Here is a 24,429-nt window from a genome sequence, read left to right as displayed (position 1 = left end):
TTCTTTGTAAAGCTAGCTTCATTATTTTTATTGGCTATCATGTTTAAAACAATTTTTAACTTTAAGATTTATATTATTATTATTAATTCTTGCACTTATGAAGACAGTTTCGTACATTATTGGTGTATGAAGATTGAGGACTATACTAAGGATTTCTGACACAGCCTGGCCAGATGGTTAAGGCGCTCGACTCGTAATCCGAGAGTCGTGGGTTCGAATCCTCGTCGCACCAAACATGCTCACTCTTTCAGCCGTGGTTGGCGTTATAACGTTACGGTCAATCCCACTATTCGTTGGTAAAAATGTAGCCTAAGAGTTGGTGGTGGGTGGGGATGACTAACTTTCTTCTCTCTTGTCTTACACTGCTAACTTAGGGACAGCTAGCGCAGATAGCCCTGGTGTAGCTTTGCGCGAAATTAAAAAAACAAAAAAAACAAAAAACAAACTGAATATCCCAAAAGAGCCGAACTGTGGGAGTTGTTCTTGGGATAAAGGCTGGAAATAAGTGTTGTTTTCTCGTATAATGATATGAAACACACTATATACTTTTTGTTAGCTTGTTTTGTATAATTGGTTTCATTAACGCAGAAATCACGTTTTAATTCTGATGTGTATAAGTAATTTACTTTTATTTATTTATGTGTGTGCGTGTGTGTGTCTTTGGATTTACAACGCTACAATCAGGGGTTCGATTCCCCTCGCTGGACTCAGCAGATTGCCCGATATAGCTTTGCTATAAGAAAACACACAAATTATTTATTTATAAAAAGGTATCAATTACACTTATTTGTATTCGTTTATGTTAGTCGCAGTGCTAAAGAGTTATTTATGTTATAATGCACGTTCAATGTGTTCTGATAGAGACCTGAAGTATAAATGTATATATATAATTAATTTACAAGTTACTTCTAATTGGTTTGTTGGATTTTTAGTAGCAATTCATTTTCGAAGTTTTTTTTTTTTTTATTCTTCTTGAAATACTTTTAGCATCCGGGTTACTTGCGCAAATAACTGCGCAATTCCAAGGTTGATCAGTTGTATGTCTTGACAGGTAGGCAGACGTAAACGGTTCTATTATAAATTTGGGTGAGTAGTTTTAATATAATATTAACAAAACAAAGTACACTTTGGAAATATAGCTTTGTTATGGGTCAGAAAATGTAGTGAATTGTGATTCATATGTTAATAAATAACCTTGGAAAGGCAGAAGAAAACAAATTCTATTTTGCGTTGAATCTTGTTTGGCCATCTGTGTTCGACTGTTGTACTCGTTACTGTTAGTATTATTGTAAGTATTAATAAATCAGTAAAACTTATGAGTCAAGTTAAAGTTAACGGGTTTTGTTGGTTATGTGTTGTACAGCTTTTATTTCTAGTTGTTAGGCCTAAGAGCAGTAAAGCCTAACTATTAATAAATATGCCCATTTGATTCATTATAATTATTTGCTTTGATTATCATATAAAGTCAGAATTTAAAAAAAATATTTTAAGCTACTTTGCAGCGTTTTGCATAAATTATTTGATTTTAATTATAATAAATTAGCAACATAATAAAAAGTAAGAACTTAATTACTACAATAGTACAAATGAATATATCACTTTCATTTTCAAACTAAAATGTGGGATGGACATGTATATTTAGTAACACATTACAAATCTTGTATCATGAGGCAAATCGCCCTACAAGCTTAATGCCAATATTCAGTGGTGCTGAAAACTAGTGAAAGTGAGTAAAACTTGCTTTGATAAATAATAAACCTACGATTGTTTAAATTTAGTGTTACTGTCAAGTAAACTTTAATATTTGTATCTTCTTGAGGCTTAATAGAATGGTTTTATTATTTTTGGTTCTGGGAATAATATATGTTTCAGTATCATTTTGGTTCATATTTGTTAAAACCGATAATGAAATTTTGAAGTATAGTGCTTACTTTGCGATGACCATAATTTGAAATGGGAACTGAAAGTATGAGGGAAATTACAAATCATTCTTTAATAATAATAATAAAAAGTCACTGTAGTGAAATAAATGTTTTATATAAGACTGAACTAAAGACAGTTTTTTTTTGTTTATGTAGTATCGCTAATAACCTAAGGTAATAGTGTGAAAGTATTATTTCAGGGACTAAATATGTGGAATTTTGAAATTCATCATTTGGTATTTGAGTATGTGTTCTCTACATCACTTGTAGCCAATCAATATCCTTGTTTTAATAAGATAGAATTAGATCAGTTGATAATTTGATTGACTTTAAGGATGTTAATGTTCCTGCAAAATATGACATGAAGTGCTTGAATAGATTAGTGTGAAACATTTAAAAATTGTAGTAGAGGAAATAGAGTACAACAGATTGAGATAACTTTATACTCAGGAACAGTGAAAATAGGTTTTAATTTCTACTTGTATGGGAGGTTGTAAGACATTTTTCACACAGTAGTATATCAGATGTTAAATTTGAAGTAATTATATCATGTGGTAAGTAGCATATGGTATGTCTGACCTTCAGACTTGAAATATCTATATACATTATCTTTCTTTTGATCATCTGGTTGAGTAGTCTAAACCATCTTTCACAGCATCAATGCTCTTGTAAACAAGTTGATTTTCTTTAGTATTTGTATTTTTTAATGTTTACTACTCTATAATTTTCAATATTAAAACATTCATAGTTCTTGTTTTTCTAGCATGAATGCTTCTGCTAAAATAACTGTCTAACATTATTAGACTTATTAAATAGCTACAAGTTAATTAGTTGCAAAAATTTGTTATAATAGTTGATGTAAGTGTTAAATTATTTCATGAGGTAACAAGAATGGTTACAAAAATTGTTACTTTGTGATATTGTTCCTGTCACACCACAAACATCTACCCAAGTATCATGACCAAGACCATATTTGATTGTTCATGTATTTAATAAATTTGTAAAATAATTCAGAGGCATAGAGTGTGATAAGGTGCTCTTCATGGTCCTCACCCACATTCATTAGTTTATGTTCTGGTGCCATGAAACTTGGAATGTGCTCTATAATGTATAATTTGAATTTCTTTATATAGTTTGTCTTTCTTTTGAATGAGGGTACCTTCACTGTTGTTGACTCTCAGAAAGTTATTTTGAAATACTGTTGCACAAAAGTCAGACTCGTGGAAGTGGTTAAGAAATTAAGTTGATATAAAGCAAGTGGTTGGGACTTAACTAGTAGAATCTCAGAGGCTTTGTTTTATTATTTTCATGGTTTTAATATCTGCTTAGTGTGTCTGAAGTTGCTGAGAAAGAGTGAAAAACTATACACGTGATGCAATACAGTACATGTATGTAATTAGTGTAACTACTGCAAGGACCCAGGTGACTGTTGTATTACTTTTTGAGATAATTAAGTACCTTTATACTGACCATGCATTGAATATAATTTCATGGTACTTTTGAGTTAAAATGCATATCATTAAAGAGGATTTTGAGGAAAAAATTGTACTTCAGTGTTAGAGTAGTGTTGGGCACTTTGTTATTGAAGTGACTTCGGCATCAGAATAGTGTTGGGCACTATAACATTGTTGAAGTGACTTCGGTGTTAGATTAGTGTAGGACGCTATAACATCACACAGTATTATAATTGTGCTTACAAGGCTTCAGCTCAAGTTACAAAAGCTGTAATTGAACACAATGTATGAATATTGTCTTAAGAGTCATCATTTATTTCGTGAACTTCAGGGCAGAGGAAGGGTGTGTCTGAACTTAAGAATAATTACACAGGTTCATTATCCTAATTTAGAACCCACATAGTTAAAAAGTAAGTTATATTGGTCTCACTTGTATATAAGAAATGACTGAAACATGCATCAGTGGACCATTTTGATATGTTGATAGATTTGGAAAGGCTGGTAACTGGGTCAGAAGGAAGATGTTTGATCATGCACAACACTTAAAGTACAGGTACAACTGTGGACATGATCATGTCTATTAGAAATGAGACATAAGAGTTATCACATTGAAAGCTGTCTCAAAATGTTGTACTGTTATTTAAGTGAGTATCTCTTAAAACATTTTTAGAGTGCAATAGAATATGATTAAATATTTGATAACACGAGTTAATATTTGCTCTAATCATTGTGTAGTGGGTACATTAATGTAGTAATCTGTTTGATTTTCTGTAGCAGTCATCTTATCACTGTTCCATATGCTTCATAAACAGTACCAAAAGGAAGTCACTTATTTGTTCATGTTGAAAATTATGTATAAAGTAGAATGTGAACAACAAAGCTGCAATGTGCATGTTGACAAAATATCTTGAATTCATATAATTCTAGATATTAACTACAGTTAGGTTTCTAACCTACAGCTACACATGAGTTTTGTCAGTTTTGTGGATATGACTGATTTTATTTCTTGAAAACTGAAAAATGAGAGTAATACAAGGAAGACTATACTTCAGATGTTGGTACTTCAGAACACTTTCTTTGTGCCCTCTTTCTTATAAACTTTTTTTGTTGCTCCCTTCCTACACTTCATATAAAAAGTTTTAGAATTGTAGATAGTATAAGATATACAATTTCAGTTTTCTCAACAATTTAATGTGACTTGAACTTTGGAGTGAGACATTCTTGACTGAATCTTGTATTTTTAGATGCCCCTGAAATAATTTTCATGCCCTCTTGAGGCTAACCCTGTGCTTTGTGCACCATGACTTTAGAGCATATCTTGTAACATCTTTAAAGAATCATTGGATTTATTTTAAAATACAGTTTCTGTATTTCTAGTCTGTTGAGCTGATAAAGTGCTTGAATATGATCTGTGATTACTTAGTGGTGTGCATGTAAATTTAGCAAAATGTCTCATGTGTTGCACTTAAAGTAAAAATATCAGAAGATACCGTTAATGCTATGACATTATATTTAATGTGTCAAATTTTGTAGAGGTGTAGTACACAGAATATCCAGCTTTTAGTTTTGATAGAGGTCATAAAAACAACAAAGTTGTTTCAAAGGAAAATTAACTTTGAACTCAGTGTTTCTCATTGCTGTATTTACCATGATTATGTGAGACATGTACCTGTCCTAGTTTCTCTGTATTTTCCATGGTTGTGAGACATGTACCTGTCCTAGTTCTCTGTATTTACCATGGTTGTGAGACATGTACCTGTCCTAGTTCTCTGTATTTACCATGATTATGTGAAACATGTACCTGTCCTAGTTCTCTGTATTTACCATGATTATGTGAAACATGTACCTGTCCTAGTTCTCTGTATTTACCATGATTATGTGAGACATGTACCTGTCCTAGTTCTCTGTATTTACCATGATTATGTGAAACATGTACCTGTCCTAGTTCTCTGTATTTACCATGATTATGTGACACATACCTGTCCTAGTTCTCTGTATTTACCATGATTATGTGACACATACCTGTCCTAGTTCTCTGTATTTACCATGATTATGTGAAACGTGTACCTGTCCTAGTTCTCTGTATTTACCATGATTATGTGAGACGTGTACCTGTCCTAGTTCTCTGTATTTACCATGATTATGTGAGACGTGTACCTGTCCTAGTTCTCTGTATTTACCATGATTATTTGATACGTGTACCTGTCCTAGTTCTCTATTTACCATGATTATTTGATACATGTACCTGTCCTAGTTCTCTGTATTTACCATGATTATGTGAGACATGTACCTGTCCTAGTTCTCTGTATTTACCATGATTATGTGAGACATGTACCTGTCCTAGTTCTCTGTATTTACCATGATTATGTGAGACATGTACCTGTCCTAGTTCTCTGTATTTACCATGATTATGTGAGACATGTACCTGTCCTAGTTCTCTGTATTTACCATGATTATGTGAGACATGTACCTGTCCTAGTTCTCTGTATTTACCATGATTATGTGAGACATGTACCTGTCCTAGTTCTCTGTATTTACCATGATTATGTGAGACATGTACCGTTCCTAGTTCTCTGTATTTACCATGATTATGTGAGACATGTACCTGTCCTGGTTCTCTGTATTTACCATGATTATGTGAGACATGTACCTGTCCTGGTTCTCTGTATTTACCATGATTATGTGAGACATGTACCTGTCCTGGTTCTCTGTATTTACCATGATTATGTGAGACATGTACCTGTCCTGGTTCTCTGTATTTACCATGATTATGTGAGACATGTACCTGTCCTGGTTCTCTGTATTTACCATGATTATGTGAGACATGTACCTGTCCTAGTTCTCTGTATTTACCATGATTATGTGAGACATGTACCTGTCCTGGTTCTCTGTATTTACCATGATTATGTGAGACATGTACCTGTCCTAGTTCTCTGTATTTACCATGGTTTTGTGAGACATGTACCTGTCCTAGTTCTCTGTATTTACCATGGTTTTGTGAGACATGTACCTGTCCTAGTTCTCTGTATTTACCATGGTTTTGTGAGACATGTACCTGTTCTAGTTCTCTATTTACCATGATTATGTGAGACATGTACCTGTTCTAGTTCTCTGTATTTCCCATGATTATGTGAGACATGTACCTGTCCTAGTTCTCTGTATTTACCATGATTATGTGAGACATGTACCTGTCCTAGTTCTCTGTATTTACCATGATTATGTGAGACATGTACCTGTCCTAGTTCTCTGTATTTACCATGATTATGTGACATGTACCTGTCCTAATTCTCTGTATTCACCATGATTATGTGAGACATGTGCCTGTCCTAGTTCTCTGTATTTACCATGATTATGTGAATCATGTGCCTGTCCTAGTTCTCTGTTATTTACCATGATTATGTGAGACATGTGCCTGTCCTAGTTCTCTGTATTTACCATGATTATGTGAGACATGTACCTGTTCTAGTTCTCTGTATTTACCATGATTATGTGAGACATGTACCTGTTCTAGTTGTCTGTATTTACCATGATTATGTGAGACATGTGCCTGTCCTAGTTCTCTGTATTCACCATGATTATGTGAGACATGTGCCTGCCCTAGTTCTCTGTATTCACCATGATTATGTGAGACATGTACCTGTCCTGGTTCTCTGTATTTACCATGATTATGTGAGACGTACCTGTCCTAGATCTCGTATTTCAGTAATAGTGATCCCAGCAAAACTCCATAAGTTATGAGTGATATGGCACTGTGTTCTTGTCACATGTTTGGTAAATGTATGAGAGACAACAACATTACTTTCTGTAATTGTGGCTTTTATGTTGGTCAGAAACTGTTGACCTCATCACAACACTACATTTAAAAAGAATATGGTCATTTTTTTTTCTATGGCCTTCAACCTATAAATTTCCTTTCCTTTCTTTGTACAACGTGAAACAAATTGACATTGTCCACAGTTATTCCATGTGTACACGTAACATTTAGAAATAACCGTTATACTTTGGAAGAAGAATTAGTAAGTTTAACATTTTTTTTCATGCTGACCTGTAATAGTTCCAGCCAGCAACAGCAAACATCTGATGCTTATGTCTTTATGACATATCTATATCAAACACGGTTAAACAAATATCATTAATGGGTCCTCAAATATAATACATTTGTGCCAATCACTAAAATTGCTAGTTAGACAAATTCGTGGATACACGACTATACATAATATTGCAATAATAACTGTGCATGAACAAACAAGTCCAGCATCTGAGATAGAAACTTATGCTCAATCATTTATATAAAGAACATAATTAAATTACTAAACAAAGAAATTTAAAGGATATACCAAATGCCTGTAAATTTAAGAAATTGTACATGTATATAAAGTATGTTCATCTGTAAACCTTCAAGTAAGAACATTCATGGTTTTTATTTTTGCTAAGAAATGTTTGTCATGTATATAACTTGTTTGCTATTAATCAGAATTTTTCTTTTACAGTAATTCTGGTAGTGTACTGCTTTTGACAAGTTAAATATTCAAGTCAATATGTCTTCAAGTCAGGATCAAATTCTTGAGGTATGACCTTTCTTATTTGTATCTATTAAACTTGAATACCTTCTATTATTCTATGTTCTTTGGTGCAAATAAAATAAAAACTACTGAATTGTTTTACATCTAGTAGATTAGGTAACTTTCCAGCTATTTATTTTATGTTCATGGAAAATTACCACTTTCTGTGTCATAAAAATTCGTATGAAATGTTTGTTAATCTTAAAATCACGAGTCAGTCATATGGTAATTTCATTGGCAACTTTGACCAAGAAAAACCCTGCTAGATTAATTTATTACATAAAACTTTGAAGTATCAAACACAGTGAAATCTCCAAGTGTGTTGATAAAGTCTTTCCAAAGCAAGGTTATTGCTCAGAATCATTTTATTTTGACTTTTATTTGCTCTTTAAAAATCATTTTCAATATACTCATGACATCAAAGACATGCTTCACTTTTAGTGTTGAGAATTATAAATGTACTTCAGTACATTACTTATTGGTTGACGTTTGTCAACTATTTTGTGCTTAACAACAAAAATAAAAGTTGTATTTAGACAGTTGGAAAAATAGAAAAAACAACTTAATGATCACGAACCCTAACTTTGGGCAGATAATTATTTAGTGATCACAAACCCTAACTTTGGTCAGATAATTATTTAGTGATCACAAACCCTAACTTTGGTCAGATAATTATTTAGTGATCACAAACCCTAACTTTGGTCAGATAATTATTTAGTGATCACAAACCCTAACTTTGGGCAGATAATTATTTAGTGATCACAAACCCTAACTTTGGGCAGATAATTATTTAGTAATCACAAACCCTAACTTTGGTCAGATAATTATTTAGTGATCACAAACCCTAACTTTAGTGATCACAAACCCTAACTTTGGGCTGATAATTATTTAGTGATCACAAACCCTAACTTTGGGCTGATAATTATTTAGTGATCACAAACCCTAACTTTGGTCTGATAATTATTTAGTGATCACAAACCCTAACATTGGTCAGATAATTATTTTCCTAACAATGGACTTAATTGAAATTTTGGTTCATCAGTTGTTGGAGTAATAAAAAACAAATATTTGGACACAGCACCATGATTCTACTGTGTGGTTGGACTATAGTGCCCTAAAAAGGCACTTTTCTAGGGCACTTGATGTATTATGGTAAGAACTTGGTGGAGAATGGTATGCTTTGGATGCAATATCTTAACATTGAGCCTTACATGTAGAAATAGTTGCAGTCATCAGATGTAGTAAGACTAATTATGATGACATAAAGAATAGTGTATTAAGTTTTAAAAATGATTTTCACATAATATATTTAACCCTCTGTTTTAAAAATGATTTTCACATAACATATTTAACCCTCTGTTTTAAAAATGATTTTCACATAACATATTTAACCCTCTGTAGTATAAACAAACATCTATAGTAAACAATTATAAGAGTACATGAGGCTTAGTGGTAAGATTCTTACCTGATGTTGGTTAACAGATCAGAGACTGGATCTTTATTCAGTTTGAAGATTCAGATGTAACAAATATACAGAGTGGTGAATATATGTACCATGAGTATGAACACAGTTGTGAGTACAGAGTGGTGAATATATGTACCATGAGTATGAACACAGTTGTGAGTACAGAGTGGTGAATATATGTACCATGGGTATGAACACAGTTGTGAGTACAGAGTGGTGAATATATGTACCATGGGTATGAACACAGTTGTGAGTACAGAGTGGTGAATATATGTACCATGAGTATGAACACAGTTGTGAGTACAGAGTGGTGAATATATGTACCATGAGTATGAACACAGTTGTGAGTACAGAGTATGTACCATGAGTATGAACACAGTTGTGAATACAGAGTGGTGAATATATGTACCATGAGTATGAACACAGTTGTGAGTACAGAGTGGTGAATATATGTACCATGAGTATGAACACAGTTGTGAATACAGAGTGGTGAATATATGTACCATGAGTATGAACACAGTTGTGAGTACAGAGTGGTGAATATATGTACCATGAGTATGAACACAGTTGTGAGTACAGAGTGGTGAATACATGTACCATGAGTATGAACACAGTTGTGAGTACAGAGTGGTGAATACATGTACCATGAGTATGAACACAGTTGTGAGTACAGAGTGGTGAATATATGTACCATGAGTTGGAACACAGTTGTGAATACAGAGTGGTGAATATATGTACCATGAGTATGAACACAGTTGTGAATACAGAGTGGTGAATATATGTACCATGAGTTGGAACACAGTTGTGAATACAGAGTGGTGAATATATGTACCATGAGTAGGAACACAGTGTGTGAATACAGTGGTGAATATAACCATGAGTAGGAACACAGTTGTGAATACAGAGTGGTGAATATATGTACCATGAGTAGGAACACAGTTGTGAATACAGAGTGGTGAATATATGTACCATGAGTATGAACACAGTTGTGAGTACAGAGTGGTGAATATATGTACCATGAGTATGAACACAGTTGTGAGTACAGAGTGGTGAATATATGTACCATGAGTATGAACACAGTTGTGAGTACAGAGTGGTGAATATATGTACCATGAGTATGAACACAATTGTGAATACAGAGTGGTGAATATATGTACCATGAGTATGAACACAGTTGTGACACAGAGTGGTGAATATATGTACCATGAGTATGAACACAGTTGTGAGTACAGAGTGGTGAATATATGTACCATGAGTATGAACACAGTTGTGAGTACAGAGTGGTGAATATATGTACCATGAGTATGAACACAGTTGTGAGTACAGAGTGGTGAATATATGTACCATGAGTATGAACACAGTGTGAGTACAGAGTGGTGAATATAGTACCATACAGAGTGGTGAATATATGTACCATGAGTATGAACACAGTTGTGAGTACAGAGTGGTGAATATATGTACCATGAGTATGAACACAGTTGTGAGTACAGAGTGGTGAATATATGTACCATGAGTATGAACACAGTTGTGAGTACAGAGTGGTGAATATATGTACCATGAGTATGAACACAGTTGTGAGTACAGAGTGGTGAATATATGTACCATGAGTATGAACACAGTTGTGAATACAGAGTGGTGAATATATGTACCATGAGTATGAACACAGTTGTGAATACAGAGTGGTGAATATATGTACCATGAGTATGAACACAGTTGTGAATACAGAGTGGTGAATATATGTACCATGAGTATGAACACAGTTGTGAAATATAATTTTTTTCTTTGTTCAGTTTAATGGAATTTCTCAATGCTTTGAAAACCTGTCATTTCAAACAGGTAATGTTTGCCAGGTGGTACACAAAGCCTTTATTTTACTTGTGATTACACCAGTAGATGAATCGTTTAAATACAAAAAAGTGTTGTTTACAAGTTCACTGTCACAAGTGTCATGGTAGCAAAGGATATATTAATTCAGTGCCATTCATGAGAGATCTATAGAATGTAATGACTGGATTATTCAGGCTCAGGAACTGGACTATGTTTGTTGTCACGAGCCACAGTTGGAAGTAGATATTTAATAAACTTTATAGTGCTAACTGGTATTAAATATTGTCAAAAGCTTGTTCTTGTGGTAATCTGGGCTACTGTAAAATAGTATTAGGATATAGTGGTGAGAAGTTTTCAGATTGAATATTAGAATTATGTAGCAGATTTTCTACATTTTAAAATACTTTATTCTGTGGCAATTTTCAAAAGTTAAATATTCAGCTCAGACAGTTACGAATGTTACTTTAATACTGGCTCTGTTTGTAATTCACTGAATATACGAATGAATTGTTAACCTTGAGTTAGTGTGAACATAACAGTTGTGTGTGTTAGTTGATGGTGGCAGTTGTCAGTGTTAAGTTACAGAAATGTGTATATGTAAAGATGGTGGCTTTGCATCAGAAAATAGACATTTGGAAAATCTAAGTGCTAGATCTACCTGGAAAGTTAAATAACCAGTCATACACAATGTGAAATAATGTATATAAACAAAATGAGAAACAAATGTTTTGTTTCATTTGTTGTTTTCTGCATTATACGAAAACAGTATAACCTGTTTGAATGACACTTTTCTGTGCATTAATGTTTCGAAGTATAAACACACAATTTAAGTGTATTAATTGTTTTAAATTTTATTATAAAATAACAGTTAATAAATTTAAAAAATATTAATTTCATGGTATGCATTAAGACAATTTCATACTATTCTCTCTATTGTTAGTGCCCTTTGTGCATGGAACCTCTGGAGATGGATGACATAAACTTTTATCCATGCACTTGTGGATATCAGGTAAAAATATGTTGTTAAAAATGTGGATAAAAAAATTAACCAAAGTGCACAATTTATCTAACATTCCAAATGTAAGTTCAACACTTCCTAAGATAAAACATTGAAACATTCCATGTTTTAGTACAAACTTAGTGTCTTCAGTATGATATCAGGAAAAATAAGTTTATTCTTGTTAACTCATTCTGTAATAATCAAACATCTTTACTTTCCACAAGTGTTGTGTGTGAGGTAATCATCTTAGATCACAGATTGTGACTAGAGATGTGGCTTTTCTGTGTTGTGTATGAAGTTATGACTTTTAGATTGCAGATTGCAACTGTGCATGTGGCTTTTCTGTGTTGTGTATGAAGTTATGACTTTTAGATTGCAGATTGCAACTGTGCATGTGGCTTTTCTGTGTTGTATGTGAAGTTATGACTTTTAGATTGCAGATTGCAACTGTGCATGTGGCTTTTCTGTGTTGTGTATGAAGTTATGACTTTTAGATTGCAGATTGCAACTGTGCATGTGGCTTTTCTGTGTTGTGTATGAAGTTATGACTTTTAGATTGCAGATTGCAACTGTGCATGTGGCTTTTCTGTGTTGTGTATGAAGTTATGACTTTTACATTGCAACTTGCATGTGGCTTTTCTGTGTTGTATGTGAAGTAATCACTCTTATATTGCAGATTATAACTGTGCACGTGGCTTTTCTGTGTTGTATGTGAAGTAATCACTCTTATATTGCAGATTATAACTGTGCTTATATTGCAGATTATAACTGTGGCTTTTCTGTGTTGTATGTGAAGTAATCATTCTTATATTGCAGATTGTAACTGTGCATGTGGCTTTTGTGTTGTATGTGAAGTAATCAATCTTATATTGCAGATTGTAACTGTGCATGTGGCTTTTTTGTGTTGTATGTGAAGTAATCAATCTTATATTGCAGATTGTAACTGTGCATGTGGCTTTTCTGTGTTGTATGTGAAGTAATCAATCTTATATTGCAGATTGTAACTGTGCATGTGGCTTTTCTGTGTTGTATGTGAAGTAATCACTTATATTGCAGATTATAACTGTGCACGTGGCTTTTCTGTGTTGTATGTGAAGTAATCATTCTTATATTGCAGATTGTAACTGTGCATGTGGCTTTTCTGTGTTGTATGTGAAGTAATCACTCTTATATTGCAGATTATAACTGTGCATGTGGCTTTTCTGTGTTGTATGTGAAGTAATCACTCTTATATTGCAGATTATAACTGTGCACGTGGCTTTTCTGTGTTGTGTGTGAAGTAATCACTCTTATATTGCAGATTGTAACTGTGCACGTGGCTTTTCTGTGTTGTTTGTTAAGTAATCATTCTTATATTGCAGATTGTAACTGTGCACGTGGCTTTTCTGTGTTGTGTGTGAAGTAATCACTCTTATATTGCAGATTGTAACTGTGCATGTGGCTTTTCTGTGTTGTATGTGAAGTAATCATTCTTATATTGCAGATTGTAACTGTGCATGTGGCTTTTCTGTGTTGTATGTGAAGTAATCACTCTTATATTGCAGATTGTAACTGTGCATGTGGCTTTTCTGTGTTGTATGTGAAGTAATCACTCTTATATTGCAGATTGTAACTGTGCATGTGGCTTTTCTGTGTTGTATGTGAAGTAATCACTCTTATATTGCAGATTGTAACTGTGCATGTGGCTTTTCTGTGTTGTATGTGAAGTAATCACTCTTATATTGCAGATTGTAACTGTGCATGTGGCTTTTCTGTGTTGTATGTGAAGTAATCACTCTTATATTGCAGATTGTAACTGTGCATGTGGCTTTTCTGTGTTGTATGTGAAGTAATCACTCTTATATTGCAGATTGTAACTGTGCATGTGGCTTTTCTGTGTTGTATGTGAAGTAATCACTCTTATATTGCAGATTGTAACTGTGCATGTGGCTTTTCTGTGTTGTATGTGAAGTAATCACTCTTATATTGCAGATTGTAACTGTGCATGTGGCTTTTCTGTGTTGTATGTGAAGTAATCATTCTTATATTGCAGATTGTAACTGTGTATGTGGCTTTTCTGTGTTGTATGTGAAGTAATCATTCTTATATTGCAGATTGTAACTGTGTATGTGGCTTTTCTGTGTTGTATGTGAAGTAATCATTCTTATATTGCAGATTGTAACTGTGCACGTGGCTTTTCTGTGTTGTATGTGAAGTAATCATTCTTATATTGCAGATTGTAACTGTGCACGTGGCTTTTCTGTGTTGTATGTGAAGTAATCATTCTTATATTGCAGATTGTAACTGTGCACGTGGCTTTTCTGTTCTTTATATCTAATATATTTTTATGTTTATTATACTAATAAATCCTGTTGTTTTTCTAGATTTGTCGTTTTTGCTGGCATAGAATCCGAACAGATGAAAACGGTTTATGTCCTGCTTGTCGAAAAGTAAGCCGTCAGGTATTCAGACGGTTTATGTCCTGCTTGTCGAAGGTTCAGGTATTCAGACGGTTTATGTCCTGCTTGTAAGGCGTCAGGTATTCAGACGGTTTATGTCCTGCTTGTCGAAGGTTCAGTATTCAGGACGGTTTATGTCCTGCTTGTCGAAAGGTAAGCCGTCAGGTATTCAGACGGTTTATGTCCTGCTTGTCGAAAGGTAAGCCGTCAGGTATTCAGACGGTTTATGTCCTGCTTGTCGAAAGGTAAGCCGTCAGGTATTCAGACGGTTTATGTCCTGCTTGTCGAAAGGCAAGCCGTCAGATATTCAGACGGTTTATGTCCTGCTTGTCGAAAGGCAAGCCGTCAGATATTCAAATGGGTTATGTTCTGCTTGTCGAAAGGTAAGCTGTCAGATATTCAGGTAAGATGCAGCAGGATTTTCACTCTACATGTAGATCAGTTGACTTCTGGTTGTGAATTTGTTAGCTAGAGTGAAGCAACTAAAGAACCACAACATTGTATACATATTATTTTAGTTGTCTTGCAGGCCTCTGAGTGAATTCTTTAAAATATATGGAATCTTTATTTTTGTTTTCATATCTCTTATGTTTACTAAAAATAAACTGAAAATTGTCTCAGACTTCACATTGTTTTCTGTTTGTCAATAAATTAATAATTCACTATTTTTTGTTCTTGTTACAGTTTATTATTTGAAATTTGTTACAAAAGTTTATTTTCTTGATAGCCAATTTCTGATGTTATTAGTTCTGCTTCTATGATATGGAATAACTAATTGGTGAAAGACAATCAGTGCTTTCCGTAATGGGTATTATGACAGTTTGGGTAGCCACATTTGCCCTAAGGGGTGTTGTCATGTTTATGGAAATTGCACAAAATGTTTTAAGTTTTTATTTATAAATTTCAGTAATATAAAGTGTTTCTAAACTTGTTTGCCAATATGGTATGCAGAAACTTAATTTTTTTGGGTACGTGACATGTAAAGGTTCACCAACAGTTTTGTGTAGCGGCATGTAAAATAGGAAGTTGTGATGTGCCAGTTTATACTTGTTTCTGTACTGTTAAATTGTGTTTTGTATGTACACAGTGTGTTGCCATCAAAAATGTCTGGAAACCACTTGACTACATATTTACTTTTTGTACAGGAAGAAATTAAATCACTGCTCATTCTTTTTGTTCTCAAGTGTTTTGAAAGTTATGAAATCTCTATGTCATAGTTGAGGTAATTTTTAATTAAGTTATTGTAATCATTGTAATTTTGTTTTGATGACATTCAGCTTGTGTGTCTTTAAATGTGATGTTTTTTTCTGTAAGTTGCTGGTGATAAACTAAATATGTTATTCATATCTATTTATCTTTTTGTAGCAATACCCTGAAGACCCTGCAGATTTTAAACCCTTAACACAACAAGAGTAAGTTTTAATGTTTGTTTTTCTATAAAACTACAAGTGATCATGTGACCTCATTACATGTAATGGACTTAATGTTTAGAATCATTAATCTTAGTCCCAGAAGTAACTTATAATGTAAAAACCATGTTTTGATATTCATATACAGCAGAGTACAGATATCCCATTGTTCAGCTTTGTTCTATAAAAGAAACATTAATGTTTAAAGCATTAAAACACAATGAACTAAATGAGCAATATTAGCCAGTTCTCATTACAAAGTTGATCAGTTTGTGTAATACCTTCATAAATATCAGTAGTTTTTTCAGTAAACCATATTTTCTCTAACCTAACTCTATACAAGGTTTTTCTTTCAATTTCACTAACTTCATAAAAAAAAAAAACCTAAATTTTTTTTCTTCCTAGAATTATATCAAATTGTAACGTAAAACTGCATTTCTTTATCCTGAATAGTTTTGAACTCATAATGGTATACATCTATTTATAATTAAATTTTATAACTCTGACTAATATTCCTGCCATATAAAGTTGTACATCCCTTGGTAGCAGCTCATGTTATACTATCAAATTACAAGTGAGCTACTTGTGAGCATATCTCTGAAAATTATTTTATTATTACGTTTTATCTAGCCTATAGGTGTAATGTTTCCTGTATTTACTTTTGTACAAGAAATAATTACCTGGGCCTTCTATTGACTGTCCGTGACACTTATTTCTACTTCTTGTGTAATGATGGTAGTAGTACACTAAATTTTTATTTAAATAAGGCACCAAAAAATCAGAATAATAACATGCAGAAAGCAGAAAATGTCCCATAATTGTCACAGATTTTCTGGCTTTCTAAGTATGTGACAAAAGCCATTAAAAATGCAGATGAATTCATTGATATGTTTCCCATGTTTGATATTGGAAGTGAAATAGACAGCTTTGCATACAAAAAACAAGGTAATACAGTATATTTGATAAATTAAAATGATTTCTATTGTTTGAGTAATAGAATTAAATATAACAGAAGTTGTGATAATTTCTGTAAGAGAAGATGTGACTGGTGTGTGGAGAAAGGAGGGTATAATTTATAATTTGTTTATTTTATGGAGCTGCAACAAATTAAGATTGAAGGTTTTAAAACTTGCTTTACCTGAGCCATAATGACATTACATACAAGTAATTTAGAGGGGTTGTAAGTAAATTGAAGAAGGGGTATCTAGAAATCAAATGTCATAATTCTCATGATCGGGGAAATTGAGGATTTTCTTTAATATTGCTTTATAGAGTTAAGAATTTAAAATTCATAATATTAAAATCTAGATTGTATCTCGATTAGTGGTATTGATATTAACACTTTAATTAAAGTACAGAACATTTTGACCTTGGGTCATCTTCAGGTTAAAGTTGTTCTGTACTCTATTTTAATTAAAGTGTTAATACCCATAGCAACCGCCTTGAGATACATTTTTACTTCAACTGGGTTTCTCATAATCATGAATAAAATCTAGATTATTAGCAACATTTTTACATCAAGTTTACTTTTACTTTCTCAAGGAACTAGTTTTAATTAGTGCCTGTTCAGAAAGTCTTAATTCAATGTTGTATCATTAAAATTACTTAAAGTAATATATTGAGGTAACAAGGTATTTAAATATTTTTATACATGTATGTGTTTGAAAAACATTCTCTCATAACCATTTCTTTTTTACATTTTTACAAAAGAATATCTAGATTTTAAGGTAAAGGTGTTGTGTAGTTAATGTGTCTGTTGTAAGTTTTGTAACTACTGTAGGACTGTAGGAGTAAATGTACTGTAACAAAACTAATTATATTTGTAACTTTTTGCATAAAGTCAAACAAAAACACCAACAACCTGCATGTGAAGTGAAAAAATTAGACTCCAAACTTGTGAAAAGAAATTCTTCCCATTCTCTGAATTGGCCCAATTGTATTAATTAGTTTATATTTTATTTCCTTATCTGTTTTATTGGGAAGAACTATATTCTCGTGGCTGTCAGGAAATGGTGAAAGGTCATTTAGACGTGGGAGGTCATGAACATTTGTAATTTTTAAAAACCCACATGTAAAAGTTCCATACTTGAAGTTCCATGATTATGAAGAACAAGAATGTTTTAAATATTTAATGATTATTTTATTACTCTGACTTTGTCAGTAAGGTATCATAAATAAACCATTTGTGAAACTTACATTGTCCCTGTTTTAATCTTTCATGTGTGATGCTTGTGTGTAGAGGATAGAAAATTATTTCCTACCACTATCTTTGAGTATCTTTAAGATAAGACTTCATGTTTGGCCTTGTTTGCAATGGTTTAAAATAGATAAGGAAGTGCATTATCATATGGTCTTTCCTTTATATGATAAAACGTATCCATTCTTTAATTTATAAGTTTAAGTGTATTCATAAAATTCATGTGTGTATGTGGCACATTATTATCTCTCTTTACCTCTTAATGTTTCTTATTTTAAATTCCTTATCAGATTACAAAGAATTAAAACTGAAAAGAAACAAAAGGATTTACAAAGAAAACAAAAAATATCAGAAAATAGAAAGCATTTGGCAAATTTAAGGTAAGCTCTGATGTTCATGAGTGATGTGATTTTGAACATTTTGTGAAGGTTAAAGTGTCAAGTATAATTAGCTGTAGAGTTATGCATGTGTAAAATAACTTGTAGAAGGAATGTTTATATTTGGATTGATACTGTGACAAAACTTGGATATTAAAATGACCACAAATTACTGTCAGAACTCCATATTTATCATATCATATAAATGATGTGTGCTAAAGAAATATTTGTTTGGCTTGATGTGTATAAGAAAAATAATTTAATTACTAAAAATACAATATTTGACAAAAACATCAATATTCACCAACTGTGGACCATTTTTATATATGGTAATAAAAGTTGGATAACTTTTTTTCTGATTCTTATTATATTTTAAAAAATGTTGGATGAATCTAATGATGGAACTTCTGAAAGTTCTCAAGCATACTTAATAAACTGGATATGGGTATGTTGGATAAATCTGGTGACAAGGAGCTTCTGAATGTTGCTATGTTGGATAAATCTGGTGACAAGGAGTATCTGAATGTTGCTATGTTGGATAAATCAGAGGAGCTTCTGAATGTTGTTAAACATCCTTCAACTGGATTTTGGTATGATGGATAAATCTGGTGAGAAGGAGCTTCTTGATGTTGTCAAACATCCTTAAACTGGATGTTTGTGTGATAAATCTGGTGAGAAGGAGCTTCTTGATGTTGTCAAACATCCTTAAACTGGATGTTTGTGTGATAAATCTGGTCAGAAGGAGCTTCTTGATGTTGTCAAACATCCTTAAACTGGATGTTTGTGTGATAAATCTGGTCAGAAGGAGCTTCTTGATGTTATCAAACATGAAACTGGATGTCGGTATGAAGGATAAACCTTGTTAGTGAGATCAAGTTTCTGTTCGTTCTCATTGTTTGACCAAGCATATCAAAGAAATATAATGATGGTATAATTTTTGATGAAGTAAATGAAAACATTTTGTTTTTACACCGTATTTTATTACAGTTAAATATTTTATGAAGGATAAACCTTGTTAGTGAGATCAAGTTTCTGTTCGTTCTCATTGTTTGACCAAGCATATAAAAGAAATATAATGATGGTATAATTTTTGATGAAGTAAATGAAAACATTTTGTTTTACAACAGATTTTATTACAGTTAAATATTTTATGAAGGATAAACCTTGTTAGTGAGATCAAGTTTCTGTTTGTTCTCATTGTTTGACCAAGCATATCAAAGAAATATAATGATGGTATAATTTTTGATGAAGTAAATGAAAACATTTTGTTTCTACACTGTATTTTATTACAGTTAAATATTTTAAAATGTCATTGTAAGTGTATTAAATATATAGCCAAGTTTAAAGTGTCAATACATATCCGGGACATTATCATGTTTAATATTAAAACATACAAAATAAGTAGATTGGTAACATTCAGGTGTTTAGAGTATTGCAAAATGCTGTGAATTTTTATACAAGTTAACCAGCAGCTTGTAATTGGAGATATTAGTGTATGAAATGGTTGCAATAAATTATGTGATAAATATACATTGTATGTAGACATTCAGTGTAATCAAAGTGTTGTGGCTTTTCAAATATTTATCTGTTAAGACTGTTCTATGTGTGATATCCAGTATCTGCATCTAAAGAAGAATTTGATGTGATAACTGTATGGGGGCTCTGAATTAATGTATTTTGGGTGGTCTGGAATATACACTTTACACTTCATCAAGAATACTAAATCCTTTTCTGATTGGTGTGAAACTAGAATCAGAAATTGTCATGGAGCAAGGTGTTTGGTTAAATATAATTTTGGTGGCTGATTTATGAAACCTTTACAAAATCTAGGTTCATCAACAAGTCTTAAATGGACACCTTGGGCTTGTGCCCAATTTGAGCATACCCTGATAATCAATATGGAGAAGTTAATTTAGTAGTAGTCTTTGATTTGTTATTAACTGATTGATGGAAGGTGTTCCAGATACTTGTCAGAAGCTATACAAGAGTATGGTAACAGAATCTTGGACTAAATATGATACTACATCATATTAAGACTTGTATCACCAGGATGTTCCTCTGATAAACATCATGATACTTTTGACAACGTGGTGTATGTTTATTGTTATTTCTCAATGTGTAAGCTTTGCATTATTTCTAGTATTGCTAATAATATTTAAAACTTTGAAGAAAATCAGAATATAACCACAATATACCACTTGAAGTGTAATTACAAAAGGTATAGAATCCACACTTCTTGAATTGAAGTGTAACTTATGTAAGTTACCTGATGTTCTGTAAGTTTCAGTTTCTACAGTACTGGTTAATTTTGACAGGGTTGTACAGAAGAATCTAGTGTTTGTTGTAGGCTTACCTCCCAGACTTGCAGAGGCAGAGGTGCTAAAGAAACATGACTATTTTGGAAAGTTTGGGAAGATACACAAAGTTGTTGTAAACCACAGCACGTCATATGCAGGCTCACAGGTTTAGTTCTTTTATATCTCAAAATTAATCTCAGTAACATGTTTGATGTAAATGTTTATTAATACATGTTGTCTTGTGAACATTACACCACTAATATGTTTGATGAAAAACCACTAAAACAACTGTTACCTATGTTTATAAGATACATGTTAATGGAAATGATGAATGGAACCAAAATGGTAAACTTATATTAAGTCAGTCTTGTAAAACCCATATTTAGGTGATTTTGCATCGTGTAACTACTGTTATTACCATGAAGGTTGATGGTCAGTAGTTTACTGTGAGCCAGTCTACATGATCTATCCAGCACTAATATATGTTTCTTTAGTCTACCTTTAGTTAATCAGTGTAAGCATAACTTTGTGTTGTTGTGTGGTCATGCATCTACTGCTACCAGCACTACGTAAGCTATTCGATTGGTTCATTTATTAGCTTGTTAGTCAGTTAATTTTAGGGACTGTTAAGAAAGTTTGCCAGAATATTGACACGTGTTTACTGTGTCTAGTCACTCAACTGGTTATGAATGTTCTCTTCATGTGGAGAATGTTCCGTATATCATCCTTTGTCATATTTTTGAACTGAATAGTTCTGACAGTCAGTTTCAAGAATAAATATTAATGATCCAAACACTTCTAAAATTATATGTGGATCATCAAATCTTAACATCAATCCAGGATGCATGGTGTCATACACGCCGTCAGTAGTGTAGAACAAAATATTGATACAAGTGAAAGTGTGAGAATCTGGTTCATAAGCTAACATTGTGAACAAACAAGACACATATTTCAAAGCTTTTCATGTGTACTTTTTAAGTATGTATATGTATTCTTACTTGAAGTAAAGCATCAATTTGACACTGTTTTGTAACCACAGACATAAAGGATGTCTACATATAAAGATCTGCAGCTAGGAACTGAAGTAAAAGCTATTTATCATAATCTTTTTTTTTCTCTCGTAAAAAGTATGCATATGTAGCCTGATACTTTAAAGATTGAGTGAACTCTGTTTAATTTAAATGTAATAGCTGTCTCTTTATTGAGTTCCTCACATGATATGCATGTGTTAAGTCCTATGTTTATGAAAGACAATCATGTAAATTCTAAGAAAGTGCTACATGCAGGGTCCAAGTGCAAGTGCTTATGTGACGTACTACCGAGGTGAAGATGCTTTAAAAGCTATCCAAGCTGTAAATAATATACACGTTGATGGGAGAACATTAAAAGCATCTCTAGGAACAACCAAGTACTGCAGTCACTTCCTTAAAAATCAGCAGTGCCCAAAATCGGTAAGTGTGGAAACTATTATTAGAACAGACCAAGTTAGATGTCTTTAACTGAGAAGCCACAAGTACATATTTTCACTTTGATGTTTTACCTTAATACTTGTGGAATGTTTTTGAACTGTTTGAAAAACAAAACCTTTACATATAAGATTAAAAATAATTATAATAAGTGTGGTTTTTCAGTTTAACCTGATCTTTTTACCAAATATTTATGGCCTATGTGTTTTGTAACTTATAGTGTTCAAATTATCCTATAGTGACAGGCAAATAAAACTACCTTAAGAATATCCAACAGAAATAAAGTACTTTGGTACGTTTGGAATATTAAACATGGAGTAATTCTAATTTAGAATTGTAAATTGAGTGTAGAACCTAAATGTTTATAATATGGTCGAACTTTTTCTAAAACAAAACTTATCAAGCTCAAAATAAATGTAATTTTCTGAAATTGTCAGTTTCAAAGTATGTTTAAAAGATTCCATTGAAGTTGATGTATTTGAAAGGCTTAAAAGTTATTTATTTTTAATTACAGGCTGATTTAGAAATGTACTATTTAGTCTTAATAGTTGGCTATCGGGATCGGGTAACAATATAATTTCTTTTTTGTTTCTCTCACTGGTAAACTTTACGTGTTTATTTATTGGTCAGTTACTATTGTTATGTAGGGAGGGTTGTTTAAGTTGTTACATTTAATAATAGGCTAGATCCAGTATTATTTAACAAATGAATTATTTTATTGTCTTCTATCAAGCTACAGTGTCTTTATTAAATAATAAGGTATTTGTTTGAAAAATCTGGAATTTTGGCTGGAAAGCCAGGATAAAAAATTTTTAGAAAGAATGTGGCCACATTATAAAGCTAGTTAAAGAAATGCTCATAGTTTAAATATCTCTAAGTTATCTATATAGAGTTGTTAATCTTGAGTATGTATTTGGTAATTCATCAAAATCACACAAAATACAAAAGTAACTTGAGTGCAAAAATGAAAATCATTCTCAGGAATTATTCTGTTGAGCATGTGTGAGCACGCACACACATACAAGTAAACATGTGTGATGTGATCCTATGTTATATATGGTGATGTGATGTCTCCTTCTGTGGCTTATTTCTTAAGGTGTATTTCCAGAAACATGAATGTCAAAGTATATGAAATGAATTGTAATTTCAGATACAACATTTTTTCTTCTGTGGTGATGTTTTGTGTGTAATGTAAGTTACAACTCTGTTTAAACGTGAACATAAATCCCACAGGAAGCTGGCATTGTTCATATGCAGTGGAAAGTTATTTTGTCTCTGGCTTTGACCAATTTCTCACTGATCAAAAGTAATAGATCCAATGTATTCTAAATTTATAAGAGTTACTTTTCTTCAGATATAGTTTCTCTTTTCACAGGACTGCATGTATTTACATGAATTAGGTGATGAATTAGCCAGTTTTACAAAAGAAGAAATGCAACAAGGGTATGTGTTTGAAAAGTTGTCAGATTTTAAATTTTAGTTACTTGGTTATACTAAATGTAAAAGGGTTTCAAGTATGTAACAATAGAATTAATTCATGCTGAATATTTGAATTTCATAGGAAAATTTTAAACTGTTAAAATGGGTTACATTTTAACTCAACATGTGGCTTTGTCAGTTTCACTAACCATGTGACGTCTTTGTACTTACTCAAAGTGTATAGATTTAATACTTCTAACTTTCAATAAGAGTGTATATCTTCATAAAATTTGGATGTCTTTAACATACTTCAGTAAAAATGTTTTTTGTATTTTTAATAAACTAAAAATTTTCCTCGAATATATTGAGTATTGCTTTCAAATAATCCATGTGCAAAGTGATATATTGAGTATTGCTTTCAAATAATCCATGTGCAAAGTAATTTTCGTCTTAAGATTAAAAGTACTTTTTTCCATGTCAAAAATCTCAAATTTCATTTGTGTAATCTCTAGAACATAAATACAGAGTCTGTTGTCAGTAAATCTTTGTATTTTATTTTCTCTATCCTAAGTCTGTGTGGTGTTGGTCACTTGGAC

General features: G+C 32.4%; 1 protein-coding gene across 6 annotated transcripts in view; it reads left to right on the top strand.

Annotated features, from left to right (window-relative positions):
- The first annotated feature begins 981 nt into the window (after positions 1-981).
- LOC143231820 (CCR4-NOT transcription complex subunit 4-like) overlaps positions 982-24,429 on the top strand; it is a 68,893-nt gene continuing 45,445 nt past the window's right edge. For 3 of the 6 annotated variants that reach the window (XM_076466515.1, XM_076466502.1, XM_076466484.1), the window contains exons 1-9: positions 982-1,086; positions 7,867-7,944; positions 12,171-12,239; positions 14,594-14,659; positions 16,034-16,080; positions 18,565-18,654; positions 20,967-21,114; positions 22,235-22,399; positions 23,790-23,857. In XM_076466515.1, coding sequence (XP_076322630.1) covers positions 7,915-7,944; positions 12,171-12,239; positions 14,594-14,659; positions 16,034-16,080; positions 18,565-18,654; positions 20,967-21,114; positions 22,235-22,399; positions 23,790-23,857 — 683 coding nt within the window. In that variant the 5' untranslated portion in view covers positions 982-1,086; positions 7,867-7,914. Of the gene's footprint in view, positions 1,289-7,866; positions 7,945-12,170; positions 12,240-14,593; positions 14,660-16,033; positions 16,081-18,564; positions 18,655-20,966; positions 21,115-22,234; positions 22,400-23,789; positions 23,858-24,429 lie in introns of all 6 variants that reach the window. The other 3 variants (XM_076466524.1, XM_076466505.1, XM_076466494.1) reach the window with 1 other exon arrangement.

This window comes from Tachypleus tridentatus, chromosome 1, assembly GCF_004210375.1.
Source record: "Tachypleus tridentatus isolate NWPU-2018 chromosome 1, ASM421037v1, whole genome shotgun sequence".
Taxonomy (NCBI): domain Eukaryota; kingdom Metazoa; phylum Arthropoda; class Merostomata; order Xiphosura; family Limulidae; genus Tachypleus; species Tachypleus tridentatus.
Note: the sequence above shows the minus strand (reverse complement) of the source record. Positions and strands in the feature narration are given on the sequence as shown.